At 35.6% G+C, this 15949-nt stretch overlaps 1 protein-coding gene across 4 annotated transcripts in view; it reads right to left on the minus strand.

Annotated features, from left to right (window-relative positions):
• Positions 1 to 6925: 6925 nt before the first annotated feature.
• The window catches only part of DIAPH2 (diaphanous related formin 2), a 210732-nt gene continuing 201708 nt past the window's right edge, over positions 6926 to 15949 (minus strand). For all 4 annotated transcript variants that reach the window (XM_065846125.2, XM_065846124.2, XM_065846123.2 and 1 more), the window contains one exon: positions 6926 to 11462. In XM_065846125.2, the coding sequence (XP_065702197.1) occupies positions 11398 to 11462 (65 nt within the window). In that variant the 3' untranslated portion in view covers positions 6926 to 11397. The remainder of the gene's footprint in view (positions 11463 to 15949) is intronic.

The following is a 15949-nucleotide window of genomic DNA, read 5'->3' on the forward strand; positions in this document are numbered from 1 at the left end:
AACTGAAAACCAATAATGTGAAATTAGTGAGCAACAACAGAAACCTGGTTAGGTGAATAGTCCTACTAGTAATCAATATCTAAGACTAATCCTGGCATAACTCTTGTGCCAGGTACTTTATAATATGAATAAATAGATTGTATTCAAAGGCCACCATTTTCTAACAGTCCAAGCAAACCAAACACTTCAGAGGCAGCGATCAAAAGATGCATTTTTATTACATTCCAAGTTCTGTTTACTTTACATTTACTGTTTTAAATGTTCCTTCACAAGAAATTGTGCCTGACCCTCAGATTTGAGTCTGTGTAGCTCATACATAAGTAGCTCCAAGTCTGAATCACTTGTTGGGTAACACAAGGGAACAGATCAAGAGACCTTTTATCTACTGTGTTAGTTCTTTGCCAAACGCAGGAATCAAGAACATTCGAAGATTTTACAGGGCAAAACACATTGTGAGCTCAAGGCAAACGCAGTAACTAAATGAATGGGAGAAGACAACACTTTCCTGATACAGTTCACTGAAACCCATAAAAGTGAAGTTTATCCTTTTTAAATTGTTCCTTTGTGTAAAAGGGATTATACTGCCTATGATTTAGCGCTTCTTTAAATGGTTGCTGCTGGAAAAGTAAGATTACGAAAATGAAATTATTTAGGAAGAAAATACAAGGACAGATGCAATAAGCCCCCCCCAAAAGCACCTGAAATAGTTTTTGCTGAATTATTCAGTACAGCTATGTTCTTGTCTCCTTTTGCAACTTGTGTCTACTCTAGTTTATGATTATCATATTCTGGAAAAATTCCATTGTAAATTGGCATTAGAGAAACCTGTTTTCTAAGATATGCCTGCTTGTTCACGGCGTTTCTTAAGTGATTTTTTAGGAGGCTACTCATAGCTGGTATATGGTCCGTTTTACAGAGGCGTGGGCTGAACTTCATTAGTGAAGCGCTGTGGCAGTAATGCCTAAAGATGACCACTGAATCTCAGCAGGCAAGAAAATAATGGTTACTATTTAAAAAATGCAATATAGACAGCTGGAAACCAGTTCTGGCTGGCTGAGCGAGGTAACCCTTACCCTCTGCCCTTCCCCACATCGGCACCTCTCACAGCCTGTGCAACAGTATTAACCTGATGGACAAACATGCTGGTGCTTTATACAGCAAATGGAAGGATGAGAGCTGAGCAACACCTTGTGTTAGACAATAAAAACGAACCATACACTGTGAATTTGCTCCTTTTCTTCCTTAATACAGCAGAATTTTTCTCTTTGTGCTACCAATTCCCATGCTTTCTTTTTGAGGCATTTACATATTTTCATTTTTCTGAAACATCAGCTTTCATAAATCAATTTATAACACAATTTTATATGTGTTTTGTTCTTTGTTATTTCTTTCCTATCCTTTCTGGCACTATTCATTATACCAAATGTTGTTTTCCAGTATAAATCATGAAGCTCCACGAGATACTTTTACCAGTATGATTGAGAGCTGAGACTGACAGCTGATTATCACCATTCCACTCCCGTCTTTTGTTGATCCTTCAGTATTATGAAGCTGAATGTTTGTCTCCCACTCACTTCAGCTGGAGAGAGCTCTTTTTTTAGCAGTGAACATTCAGCTGGGTAGGAATGCTATGATAAAGTAATTATTAAATTATGTTGTTGTGAATGACCGCAAATTATTCATTTTCATTAAGTGACTTTACTGTGCAACCATAATGTAGAAGATCCATTTCCATTACATTAATTGACTTCACTGTAACTAGATAGATGGAAATACTTTCTCCTAAACAGAACCTATATCCAGTTTTGTGATAAAGAATTTATAAAATAATTTGTTCTATCAGCATATGAAGGGTATTAAAGAAAACAACAGATTTCAATAAATTCATACAATTGATATTACCCATTGTTTAAAAAAAACAATTTAATCATGGTTCAAGATTCAAAACTTATATGAAGTTAAATACTTATGTAGGCACTTATAGACAGTTTGGGGAAATGTTTAATATGAAGAAATTTTGCTTTTGATGGAGAACTTATCTATATCTATAGTTGTGATGAAAGGTAACTATAAATTGACATACAGATGGGGAACGATTCTGAAGTCCACAGAAAGGCTGAAATCAACAGAGCCAAGTTTTATATGCGTAACCTACACAGCAGCATCCGGGTGACTGTTGTACGCATAAACATTACAATAACACCTTAGGTAACTGCTCTAATAACACTAAACTGAAGAGCATTTTGGATGTATGGCTTGGCATATTAACCAGACATAAAGATCCAAATATGAGCTAATTAAGACTCTCTATAAATTATACAAGTCATATTTTGTATCTTATCACTACCTAACAAAAATTGATGGGGTTTTGTGTCTATTAGCTCTTGAAGTAGGGTTTTGTTTCTCCTAACACCTGCATTTTAGCTTCTGGTACCAGTAGGTCATAAGACGCTATAAATTACCCTCATTACCTTAATAATCAGAGGATTGCTGAATAAGCTTCATTCCATCATAGCATAATCACATTCCAGCATCTGCATCAGGCTTTAAAACTTCCTACTGCTTATAACAGTAGCCTGAGTCAATCAATACAAAAAGCATTAACATCGTGCAACATATTGAATATGCGATAGAGACACTTGCATACCATTACAGCAGCAATACTTCAATAATAAACTTCTGTATCTGAAGTGAATCAATACAAATCCTTGTTTCAAATAACACATGTAGGTCGTAACAACAAAACGTGTTTGTTGTATTTCATCTGAATACATTACTATTCTCAGTATTTTTTTCTTTCCACTGCAATTCACCGTTCACAATTCTACAGGAGGTAGCACTGAGGAAATGTAAATGGGTTTGCAGGCTAACAGCAGAAATCTGCTAATCTATCTAGTTAGTACAAGGAACAATTTTTTTGTCAAACTTTCAAAAATCAAGCTGATAACAGCATAATCTTGTGCAAGTTTTGCTAGCATATCTTTGCTTTAAAGATGCTGAAATTAAAGTCAGAATCTAAGCTATTCACTCTAGATTAGTAGTTGGTCTAAGAACAGAATCAATGGACTTTCCACCTCCTTCTCTTTCACTAGCTGTATATTTTTTCCCCTGAGTGTTTCTCAGCTATAACTAATACCAGCTTTTTCTGCTTTTCATTTGATGGTGAGATGTTTTACATCAATAATTTGTCTCAAAAGTGAAAAGTAAAAGGACACAGCTCAAAGCATTTCAAATAATCTGACTACTTTCTAGAAAAAAAAAAAAAAAAAGACAAAAAACCCACCGTATTATCACCACTGTAAAAACAGCCTAACCCCACCAGTTTACACTTTTCAATTTTACACTTTTCATAAACAGGGAGTAAAATATTTATTTAGACTCAATGATGCCATGACAACTGACTTATATTGCAATACTACTACTACTAAGCTTTATTCCTAACTGGCAACAATATCCTCTGATGAGATAAAACTCTCCAATAAAACAAACAAACAAAACAAACCAGTAAACCAAAAGCCTAAAAATAATAATAATAAAAAAAATCACAATCTCAATCATTATCAGTTTATTCTCAGCTTCGACAATCTTCCCAAAAAAAGGCGATTCACTGGGCAGACCACTTGGAACAGCGTCCATTCCTCTCTTTCCCCATGAATAACACCTTGGCAGGCTTCCTCGGTTAGGCAGCCTGCAAGCCTCATCTTAATTTCTTTGCGCTCAAGCATTTGAGTACAACTCCAGACAGCGAAATGCAATGAAGAAGAAAACACACAAATATATTCAGGTGAGATGTAAGAACCCTTTGAGTTTTGACTTCTTTATGCCATCTGAAATAAAAATGAGTTTATTAATGTTTGTATGTGCATCTCATCCTAAGGAAAAGACGCTACGACTCTTTCAAAACCAGTCACCTAGGCACAACATAAACAAGCCATATAAAATACTGTGTCACTCTATTGCAGGTACTATTTGAAACTCATCAAATCTTGTTCAAATTATTGTTCACTGGAATTAAAACTATAGCTTATTGAAAGTGATTTTAATTAGTTTCATATAAAATACATATTACATTTACACACACATTGCCAGAGATGAAATAAGATCTTTCTTGGCTTAACAGAATTTTGCAATATTTCCGGAAATACAATTTTTATTTGGCCTTTCTATGTTACCACAGCGTTCAAAATCTTACAGTCTTCACTAAAGCATAACAGATCCATCCCAAAATCTATTACACACAATGCCAAATGCATGTAGGCAAATTTGCCTCTCTCGTTTTTCTGTTTGGTTTCAGTACTACTCATTACATGTAGTGCAAAGGTCTTTTTACAGGTTTGTCATTACTTTTTGCCTTTGTAATCTCCTTTCTCTTCATGGCAGTGAATTCAGTCATTGATATATACCTATTTTTCTTTTAATCTGCAAATATTTCTGTTCTTTAAGTTGCTCGATCCTGTACCACTTGAATAGGAGAACTCCACTTGAATAGGTATGGAGTCAAGCTGCGGTACATTTAAATGCTATTTCTTTACAACTTTGAACAAAGTTTATAATATATATACCTCTGGTTAGCCCTTGTTATTATCTCCTCTAAGTAATCCTTTTCCCTTTTCATTACTTCATCAGATAAAGAAGGTTTGAGAAAGTGTGATCATTAACAACTTCTTCCACAATGGAACAGTCTTCTGAGACACTTCAGGGTATCTGCATTACTAAAGTGCTAAAACAACAGCCTGATATGAAGCTCTAACACTACTGAATCACCCGATAATTATTCATGAAGTCATCCTTGTACTCTCAAAGGTTGTTTGAAAACATACATTTCCAAGTGTTGCAGGAGTAACTTGTACAAATCAGAGGCCTGGGTATGTGGGGCTGGTGTAATGTCAGAGGAGAACCAGAATTAGATTACATAAGATTTGACCAATCTCTTACTGGGATCAGGTCTCGTTTATTTGTTGTGTTTTTTTTTTTTTCCGTAAGGAGTCAAGCACTTAAAAAAGCAGATAAGCATTTCACAGGGCTTTTCAGTCATCTGTGCCTCACGGATAATTTGCCCCTTAAGACGCAGAGATCAAATATTCCAATCGAAGAAGGTTGGGCACATTGCCCTTACACTAACCTGGCCTGAAGACCTGGCTCTGCTGCTGCTCCGTCGGTCCATCCACAGCAGTTACACCCAGGCTGACGCAAGTGGCTCCGTGCATGCCCCGGGCAGGCAGGCTGAGAGGCTGTTAACATCCAAAAGCCGTGTGATTTTGTTAGCATGGTGTCTGAGATAGTATCCTTTGCCTCTCACACGGGTTCCTTAGGTTGGCCTCATTACTACACAACCACAAATAAAAAGCTTTCTGTATCTTGTGAACCTAAAGTGGACTAAATTAGTGTTTCCTCACAGCCTACAGGCAAAAAAAATATTCCTTATTTGGATTTTTCTTCTTAATCTTAATTTCACATCTATTGAAAGGGATTAATTATGGCCATTACGTACCCATCAAACACTTCTGAGCAAATCAATTGAATATTTTTATAATTTTACTACAGTAATACCGAGAGCTTTAAACTAAAGTTGTCAGGGAAGGGTGTTAGTAACAGAATCAATTTTACAAGATGTGCCCTTCTGGAACAGGTGCAAAACTGATTCATCCTTTGCATATTGTGTTTTACCTAATAAGGGATTTGAGTATATTCTTATCTTATCAACCTAGCATTTATCTTAGCCCAAATATGTCTAGAATGAGAAGAAATATACACAGTATCTCTGGAAATTAAGCTAGTCAGCAGTTATGCAATTATAGAGTAGTGTGCATGTGCAGTACCCAAAGGTGAAAAGGACAGAAGTGATGAAGACTACTTACTTCATCCTGAAGACCCCCTGAAAGACCACCAGAGGACACTGCGCATGATCAAAGTAGTTCCAAGGTGTTGCAATCGATGTTGCAATAAATGTTGAGTAACTATTACGTATCCTAATGATTCTAATGAATATATGAATATGTATGTGAATGGACTGTATAAATACTGTGTAACTTAAACTGACTGCTGAAGCCAGCTTTGGGTGCGAACCCCTGGTTTCTCAGCGCTGAAATAAAGCACTGCATATAACTACGCCCGTGGTTATGTGTCCTGATTGCTAACAAGGGGAACATCAATCCATTCCATTTGTACCAGTTTGATGGGAGTGCCAGTGATGGATGCCGACACCCTGGAGCAGCATCATGGGTCAGCAGGAGAGCACCTGAAGAGCAGCACAAAGGAATTCCAGCCCCTCCAGCCAGTAACTTGGCTTCATTGGGAAAGCAACTGAAATGCCTCTGTGCAAACGCATGCAGCGTGGGGAAGAAGCAAGAGGAATTAGAGACGGGCACACACCTGTGGGGCTGGGAATTATCGCCACACTGTTGTGCAGTTCAGCCTGTTATGGTGACTTCATTAAGTTGTTTAAGGTGCAATATGCAAGTCTGAAGGTAAAACTCTGTCAAGTTTCTATTCCATTGAGACCATTTTGTGACAGAGTGAATTGAAAAATTTTGAAAACACCAACAATAGCTCTCTGACTTAAACTGGAATCCAGCCCTGAAAATAAATATGGACCCATGTAATTTGTTTAGTGATTCCCTTTTATTGTTATTTTTGTAAAAATAAAATGGTATCACCATGATTTAATTTTTTTTATCATATACTTTTTTTTTGATTGTTTAGTTTTTAAAGTGCTCCCTCGAATGGAAAAGGCATGTTTTTTCCCCAAATTCAAGTCAAATATACTTGACACCTTAGAAAAAAAAAAAGCAGAGATCCATAAAATGTCAGTAAGCTAAAATAACATCAGTGTGATAGTTTCATATAACATAAACATCCTGAGGTGATGGTAACTCAATAGGTAATAATCAGGATAAACAAGTAAAACATTGGTGCACCTAGCAAATTCATGTTATGTATATCTTTATTACAGTTTTCAGAATACATGGATTAACAATGGCCAGGCTGTGATTTCATCAAATTCCTATTTTAAATATTTATTACAAACACAAAGCTGTTTAAAAATAGAAATGCATGAGTTTTGTCACTTATTTTTTTTTTTGCATCAGGAGTCATATGACTTCCAAAAGGGAAACCAAATGGTGCATGACAGCAGACTGACTAAACTGTAATAGGTCATTGTTCACATTCTGTGGCATATGTATCACCTCAAACAGTGCTAAAAGAAGCACTACAAGAACAAATCTTTCTCCTTTAACGTTCTTCTAATGACATCAGTGGGTGCTGAGCGACAGCTTGCAGGACTGCAGAATTCACAGGCTTACACAACTCCCTCTCTTGGGCACAAAAACAATATGTGATCTGAAATAGAGACACCTGAAGCTGAGGCATTTGGCTTGATCTGCTTTGACTTATTTATTTACATTTTATGTGCATGCGTGGGCATGTGTGTAGCCACTGCAGAAAAGGAGATGTAGAGGTTTCTTACAATACTTATTTTAAAATTAATAACTGGCAAATACAGTATGGCACATAAGAGGTGGGCTGTACATTGCTTTATCGCTTAGCATTTGTTATGCCTGACCTCTCAGCAATTTCAATGCAAACATCAAAGTATAATTCAGCCAAGCCTTTGTTTAATGGCTAAGAAGCAATTTACATATACAGGTAAGTTTGCTCCCACATAACTATTACCAGCTTTAAATATTTACTAGCTATATCATTCTCACTACAGGAAGTACTAAATTCACCCATCAAAGCAGGATTTGCCTGAGGGATGCAAAAGCCGAATGATGCAAAATTTTCTTAATGAAAGCTATAGGAGGATTTCCAGAGCCAAACCTAAAAATCAGCCAGATTCTCATAGTTTTGCAAACCATTTGTCTGTTATGGGATGAATTTAAAGTAGGTCACTGATGAATTGTGGTTTGGATAGAAACCATGAAAACGTTTTTTTACAGCATTTGTCTGAGGTAGTACATATACCACACACAAAAATGCAAAAATATATGGATATTCATAACAATTTGCGTATTACTGAAGGGAACTAGAAGAAAGCTTGCATTTTCAAGAAATAACATAATTTTAGATAACATTTTTTCATACTGACCATGGTTCTCTAAAAGCAGAACAATTTCTGTAATAGTATTTCTGGGAGTACTTCCTGAAGCTGTTAGTCAATGCCCTCTGAAGCACTAATTTTGTTTTGGCTTTAGCATCAGTTCATAATACGATTAGCACTTCAACCAAACATCACTCATGTGCTGGGAAAGGACATTGAAGCACAAACAAACATACATGACAATCTGTGTTGCACTTTTTTTTTTCTCAGTAAATTGCATAAAACTTCAGCAAAGAATGTCTAGTGTCTTTATATTTCTGATCTGTACAGCCAGTAGCTAAGCAACAGAGATGTATATTTGTATATGACTTAAACATTTCATTCCCATGTCAATTGCAAATTTAGTTCAATTCATTGCAAAGGTAAGATTATTTTCCTCTTAAATAAACTAAGAAATGTAAACAGTGTAACATCATAAAAAAAAAATTTCTTCAGTACTTGTAACTGATAAAATGTGAATGCAAACAGATGTGCTGGTATATTGTTAACGTCATGTCTCAGAGGACATATAGTGAAACATAATTAGCAAGAAATTTATGTATGAACCCTCCAGCAATTTTCTTTCTGGGATTACTTGAATACAAATATAATTTAACTGATATATTTCATTTTTAAAAATTAGAAAATAAGGCAAGTGCATTTCTGAAAAAGGTGCTACTCCTCTACACTTCTAGATAAACATGTGACACTTCTGAAAATTAGATCAATAATAAAAACATTAAAAATATCTGCAATTTAATATAGACTGAAAAACTATCAAAAGACAAAGTGACCAGCATCAATTTCAGAAAATATTTCAGACTTCATAAATACGAGCACCCTATATTTACATAAATTATCTTCTAAACTAGTTTTCCTTTGAAAGACACTTTTGTTCTAACAGATATGTCCATTAAATTACATAAATGTTTCAAATATGAAAAAAAAAAAGTAGTAAAAAAGAAGCATCAGATGATGTTGTTTTGGGTTTGCCATTTTTTCCCCCCCTGTGATTTGGTTCCTGAAAATCTGTAGTCAGCTTTCATGGAGCTTTAAAAAAATATAACCCATGGTAATGAAAAAACTTGTGCACTAATAATTACTGCTACAATATAAAGATTCTGTTGTGAGCTTTTGAATTTTCCCGTATAAAGAATATACCAATACTTGTAAATCCCACCAAAATGATCATTTTAAAATTCGAATTCTAATATGCTGTTGATTATAGTACAAATTTAAATAGTATGCAGTTTATCCTTTTAAACTGGGTTTGTACATGAAGCACATTTCTGTAACTGAAAATTTATTAGTTCCATTTAAAAAAGTTACGCTTCAATATAAGGTTGATGATGACCTTGCATGAAACAATATAATTGTTTGTATCTCTTACTAATAAACAGGGAGATGGAAACCTGCTCCATGCATTGTTTTTTCCTGAAGTACCATACGACTCTTCAGTTTGACACTAAAACCACAAACAAAAATCCCAAAGAGTTTAGGAAGATTATTAATTGACAGCACACATTTCACTAGGCTTCAGTCGTATTCCTACGTTTAGAGATATAGCAATGGGCAAAACCCCTGTTTCCTTTGAAGACAATTGAAAAGAAAAATTCAATACTAGACTGAAAAGAAGCTGTATCTTTTCTTACAATAACTGGTTATTGTTCACCGTAGTTTGAAATGGTGAGAATTTATCTCAAACTAGTCAGATAGTCTTAAGAGTATCTTACCAGAGAAGCAAAAAGAATGCACTACTGTACAGATACACTTGGTTCAGCAGGTGTGCAAAGTTACACTGCCTCAGTATCAAATGCTCCTCTAGAGCTGGCAGCTTGTGCACAGAAAACAATGTGACACCTTACCTTCCAAATATTCTTTATATAAATTGAAAAGGAAAAAAGTTACCCATAAACCAGGCAATAAAAGTATTGATACTAATCCATCAATCAGTGAAAAGCAATAATAATTTGAGAACGAGTGTCATCTACTACATTGTATCCCATTTATTTAAATATCATAGCTGAGCAACCTACGAGTAGTTCCACTGGAACTCCTGCTTAAAATCCTCCATCCCATCCAGATAAGCAATGAACCTTTAATGAAAAGGATGGTGAAGATTGACCTGAACACCAAACAGGCTGTACATTCAACTAGAGTGTGGGGAGAAAAGGGAACAATCATTTCCCCTCGAGTGGCAGAACATCCACAGTGTCAGCGACTGACCTGACTGCTCACCTGAGCTACTGCAGTGCCGGGGCCTGGACACACAGGACAACGGGAGGAGCTGCCCCAAAAATCAGACTGCTGCAATCATTGATCACTGCTATGTAGTGCTCCAGGTAGAAAACCTGTTCTTAGCTGCTAAATCCTCAGCACTAAACCTCACCAGTAGAGATCCTGCTACATATTTTACCTGAGACACAGAAGAAAAACTCAGAGGCAGTTCTGAATAACTTTATAACGTAGCTTGTCTCTAAAAACCTACACAAAGGTATTTTGAGTGTAATTAAAATAGGACAATCATATTTTCTCCCAAATATATTTATAAAGAATATATAAATGCATAATTAGAAAAAATCCCTCTTTAGATACAATTTAAAACATATTCTGCCCTTGATATCATTTAATTTTAGTAAAATCCTATGCTCTGTTTTATTTATTTTTTTTAGCAGTGATAAGTAACTATACATCATCATATCACCAAAAGTGTAGATATGTGGTATAACCTACTTGCAGCCAAAATAGCGGAGACCACCAGGCTTTACATTGAGATAAGATTTTCAGCAACCTGACTTGGGCTGTGTGTTGCTTTTTTATGGTTAAAAAAAGATTCTGATAATGTAGACCAGCTTATCTCTGAATTTATTAACATACAATTTTATTATTTTTTCCTTTCATGTCCAAATCAGAACTTCAAATAGAATCCACAGCTGTATTCTTCCACAAATTTGTATTTTCTTACCCATATAAAACATAACCTAGAAATCCCCAACTCCTTTCATGTAAGTTGCCAGCTTTAAAAAGAAAAATAGGGTGGAAAAAAACAAATAAAGAAAGAACATAATAAAATAAGATATATATCCTGCTGTTTAACACTGTTTACAGATCTTGGTAGCTGGGGTTATAAGATACAGTATGTGGATTTTTTTTTTTTAGCAATAGCTTTTAAAATACATACTATTTATACACCTTCTCTTTCAATCAATACCAGTATTCCTTTATGATCATTGCCAATTCATATGATAAACTCTTTTCAAAGTATATCCATCTAACTGTAAATAAAACAATTCACTAATTCTTTGGCATCAGAAGAATCATACAGCTGCAATAGTTCCACTGTGGCGAGAACGAGACCTTTCCAAAGTTACTCGTCTGTTATCTGTAACACAAAGAGAGAAAAAACAAATCACTATAAGATTTGAAACACGGGTAATGCAATGTCAAGAGGTTTTCAAACAGTCTTGAAAATAATTTCAAATGAGATGTAAATAAGTAACTAGGAGACTGGATCAGAGAAGTTTCACACTGCAGCTGCCAGACTGAGTTCAAGAGTTCTGCAATCAGCAATAAATTACTTTCTTGATCAGAGAAGCCAGGTGATAAAAGCATTAGGAGAATCCTGAAACACAGTCCCCTTGGAAACAGCACAAAATAACTAAAATTCTGGGCAAAATCTTACTTTATAAACAATTTATGCGCAGAAGATCTGCAAAAATACATTTCAAGTTTCATGAGAATGCACTGACCAGTGTGGTGGTGAAAAGCCTAGTAGAAGTTACAAGTATAAAAGTGTTAACATTGTTCACTATAATTTAACACAAAGTAAAAACTAGAAGAGTTAAATCATCCCCTTCCTAAGCATTTCCTGATTGTGCAATGTGAACAACTTTTAGTATAAAATATTACACAGCAATTATCGCAATGAATAATGAATATGTCTCTATCACAGGAAAACAATCATGAAGTACCAGCCAGTTTCCTAAATGCCTTTAAAATAAAATTTTAAAGCGATGAATATATGCATTCACACATACAAAAGAGGCAGAAAACTAACCTGCATTTAGTTTTCTGAAGGTTTTGATCTTTCTTTTTAAAATATGGTCCTGCCACTTTGTTGTTGTTGGGTTTTTTTATTTTTTATTATTTTTTAAGTGACTGTTTGCTTTGGACCTGGTCTCTTCTATTCTCTCCTGTCACGTTCAGGTTGCTGCTCTTTGTTTGCGTCACTACAGTATCTACACTGCTGCAGCATCAGGGTGTCTCAGTCTATGGCTGCAACTCCTATGTAGTACTGGAGCATTTTAAAACAACAGTCATTTCAGAAGCAAAAAGTCTGACAGACAAACTGCAGGCAAGCAGTCTTTTTCAGCTTTTTTTCCAAATGAGCCGTTTTAGCTCTGTTTCCCCAGCATAGCAGACTATAACAGCATATGTTACTGGTACTGCTGGGACAGAGTCCTTAACTTGAGTCAAGGCAGAAGGTTCAAGCATAAAGCATGAGACCTCAGCACGTCTGAAGGTAGAAACACATTATTTGGAAAAGCTGCTAACTGAATCACTGTGTTCCAGAGACTGGTGAAAAGGCTGGAACAAAGACCAATCTGGGGTTTCATCAACGTATTATATATAAATATGTAAACGGAGGGTGCAAAGTGACTGCAGCTGGGGTCTTTTCATTGTTGTCTGGTTAGAGGACCTGACACAACTGGCACAAACTGCCTGGGGAGGTTGTGGAGTCTCCATACTCAGAGATATTCAAAACCTGTCTAGACACAGCCCTGGGCAATCAGCTCCAGGTGGCCCCACGTGAGCAGGGGGTGCACAAGGTGATCTCCTGAGGTCTCTTCCAACCTCAATAATTTTGTGATTCTCTTCTAAGCTAAAAAAGCCAGAAATAGTTCAAGCTCATCAAATAAGGGTCTGGAGAAGACAAAGAAAGTCATCTCTGGGATCTGTTTCTGGTCAGAGAAGACAGGATGCCTGTGGAGACTGCACAGACTCTGCAAAATCAACCTTCCTTTTCCCTGTTCAGTGAAAGTATCTCCAATGCTATAGGGAATTAATGGCTCCTTTAGCAAGATTATTAGTTCTTTTTATAGTTCTGCCTTGCCTCCTTTTCCTAATGAATCTATCCATGCATAAAGTATTCAAATTACCCTAAGTCAATCTGTTTTGCATGGGAATAAATCTCTACATGAGTTGCAGTGTCACTAGGCACTGGAAATTAACGCACAAAAATGTTGTCTAAAACCCAAGACGGAGAGTTGTCAACTCCAACGTGCTGCTGTTCCTCTCTAACAGCGAATGGTAAAGAGTCTAGTGATAGTTGCTCTCAGTGGGGAGAAGTGCCTTCACCAATAGACTTCCTGATACAATTTTGAGATGCCTACTGTACAAGTCAAAAATAGATTAAGAGCTGAATTGACCTTTTCTTGTAGCAGTGAAAGGTAGAGCAACAAAGGATTAAAATGGAAAACAAAGCATGTTTTTATATCATAAAATAATCTTCATCTTTTAGCTAGCTGGATCAAATTTATATGAAGTAAATATACAATTAAATACTGAGAAATCAAATCAGTAGTTCCTTTTTAGTATTTATAATACTGGGATGTAATTTTGACCATGTAAACTTTACACCTCCACTGGAAGAAATATATGCACTTTGTTATAATAGTAATTACTTGCTCAAGTCTTTCTGCACTCAATATAGTACTCAGACAGGAATAAATAATATCTACACCATACGAGACATTTGAAGAGGTGCTTTTGATACATACACATCATTCACCACATAATACGAATCTAAAATGTAATGTAAAAAAATAGGCAAAACCACAATAAGCTTAGTATATAAGTGCAATAAATAATATGACACAAAGTCAACAACAAAAATCTAGACTGGTATTTTTAGACAATGTATTTTAATTTTATGGAATTCAACAACTTCACCCTTAAGACGTTTTCCCTTATGCTTTATATATATAAAGCATTAGAAATTACAATCAATTAAAAACACATTGGTAGGGGAGAGGAAAATATTTCTGCAAAAAATATACTCTGCAAAATGTATTTCTCCTTTTCTTAAGTGCTCCTTCATTAGTTCTGTTATTAAAATAGAAGTCTCAATATCTGCAACAGATTTATTAACTCAGCAGCTTGTTATCAACATAAAACTCCATTATATTAGGGGAAAAATAAATTATATTTTGCAGAACTGCATTACTAAGATTAAGTGACTTTTCCATTTCACTTTCCTCTTATCCACTCTTCCAGGTAGTAACTTTGTGCTCTCCTAATTATAAACCTTAGTTTTTATGAGCAATCAATGCTAGGAATAATATAGATGTTGTGCTATTGAATGGACTAGTCATGAGACTGGGATATCTGATAACAGAAAAAGACAGAGTCTACAAAAACAGACCTCAAAGGTACTTGATTAGAATTTGTATTATCCTGCAACAACCACAAAAAAAAAAAGTTTTATTTTGACATGTCTTACATTGAAATTGTAAATGTATTAGAAACTGCTACCTTGGGCTTGGTACCTTGGCTGACTACCTGCCCAGGATTAATTTTTTTTTTCCAGTGAGTTGAAGCATTAAGAGTGCTTCTTTGAGCCTTAGTTATAGCAGACAAATCAAACACTAAACTGATTCTGAAATCTTATTTCCATGAAGACATTCCTAGAGTGCTCATCAGGAGACTACCTAAATTCCTCCCAAATGTAAATAACTGCAGCACCCCTAGATTAGCATGAAAAACCCAACAACAAAATCACCAAACCACGCAAAACCAACAACCAAACATAACTGGTGCAGATACTTACTTTTCACCTTTTTTAAAAACAAAAGGTTGAAACATTAATCTGTATGCAGAAGACAAAACATCTAAATGTTGTAGGAATGTGGGCTAAAAAGAATGCTAGGGGTTTCAGGAATGTGCACTACCAGAGCCACCTGGCCTCCTTCAAAGACAGTGGTCACAAGACCTTCATACCTGAACACCATGTATTTTAAACAATGTCTCAGTTAATAGATGCTATGTTTATCACATTAATAAGAGCTTAAAATAGTGCCAAAATGTTGAATTTGGAAGATGAGTAGTGTACAGCACTGCGTGCTCAGCTAGTGAATGCTGTGTTGGAGTACATGCTAGAGGGCACAACCCCAGTGAGGAGAGCTCTGAAATGAGCTTTTTCTCTTTTTCCCTCCTGACTAAGCACCTCAAGGTGAAAGAACTAACCTTCCCACAGCTGACAAGAATAAAAGGTGTTTAACGCTCAGAGAAGGAAGTTACCAGCTTGAGTTGGCTTGAAAATGGTTATATGAAGGTAGAACACTCAACAATGAATAAAATATTTAAAATTCCATGGTTTTGAAATAATGCAAAAGATGGAGAAATGCGTGCTGTAAGGGAATTTGTATGAGCTATACCTTTGGGAATCAATTAAAGCATTTACATAAAATATTTATCTATTCATTCATGTAAAATTTTCTTCACTGAGAAATCCTACTGAAACACATCTTGTTTTCATGAGCAGCCCAAGGGAAAATACTCATACAGTCCCAGGTACTTCAGCAAGCATCACAAACATATATAACATGGAAAACAATCAGAAAAGCAAGATAATTTCCTATTAGCATGGAAAGATTACACGAAAAATGAGTAAGCTGGTCACTTAAGAATGTTTTAAATGGAGATACTGTCACAAGAGATGCGAGGAGCAAACACTACCTCTGTGATATTGATGACATCAATATTTCTCCTTTAGAAAAGGTGGAAATCTGAATTGCACTTTACAAATGTCATTTTATTTCTGACAGAGATAAATAGTGTCATTGATTAAAACTGGGACAAGGTAGAATA

The sequence above is a fragment of the Patagioenas fasciata genome, chromosome 11 (assembly GCF_037038585.1).
Source record: "Patagioenas fasciata isolate bPatFas1 chromosome 11, bPatFas1.hap1, whole genome shotgun sequence".
NCBI classification, from domain to species: Eukaryota; Metazoa; Chordata; class Aves; order Columbiformes; family Columbidae; genus Patagioenas; species Patagioenas fasciata.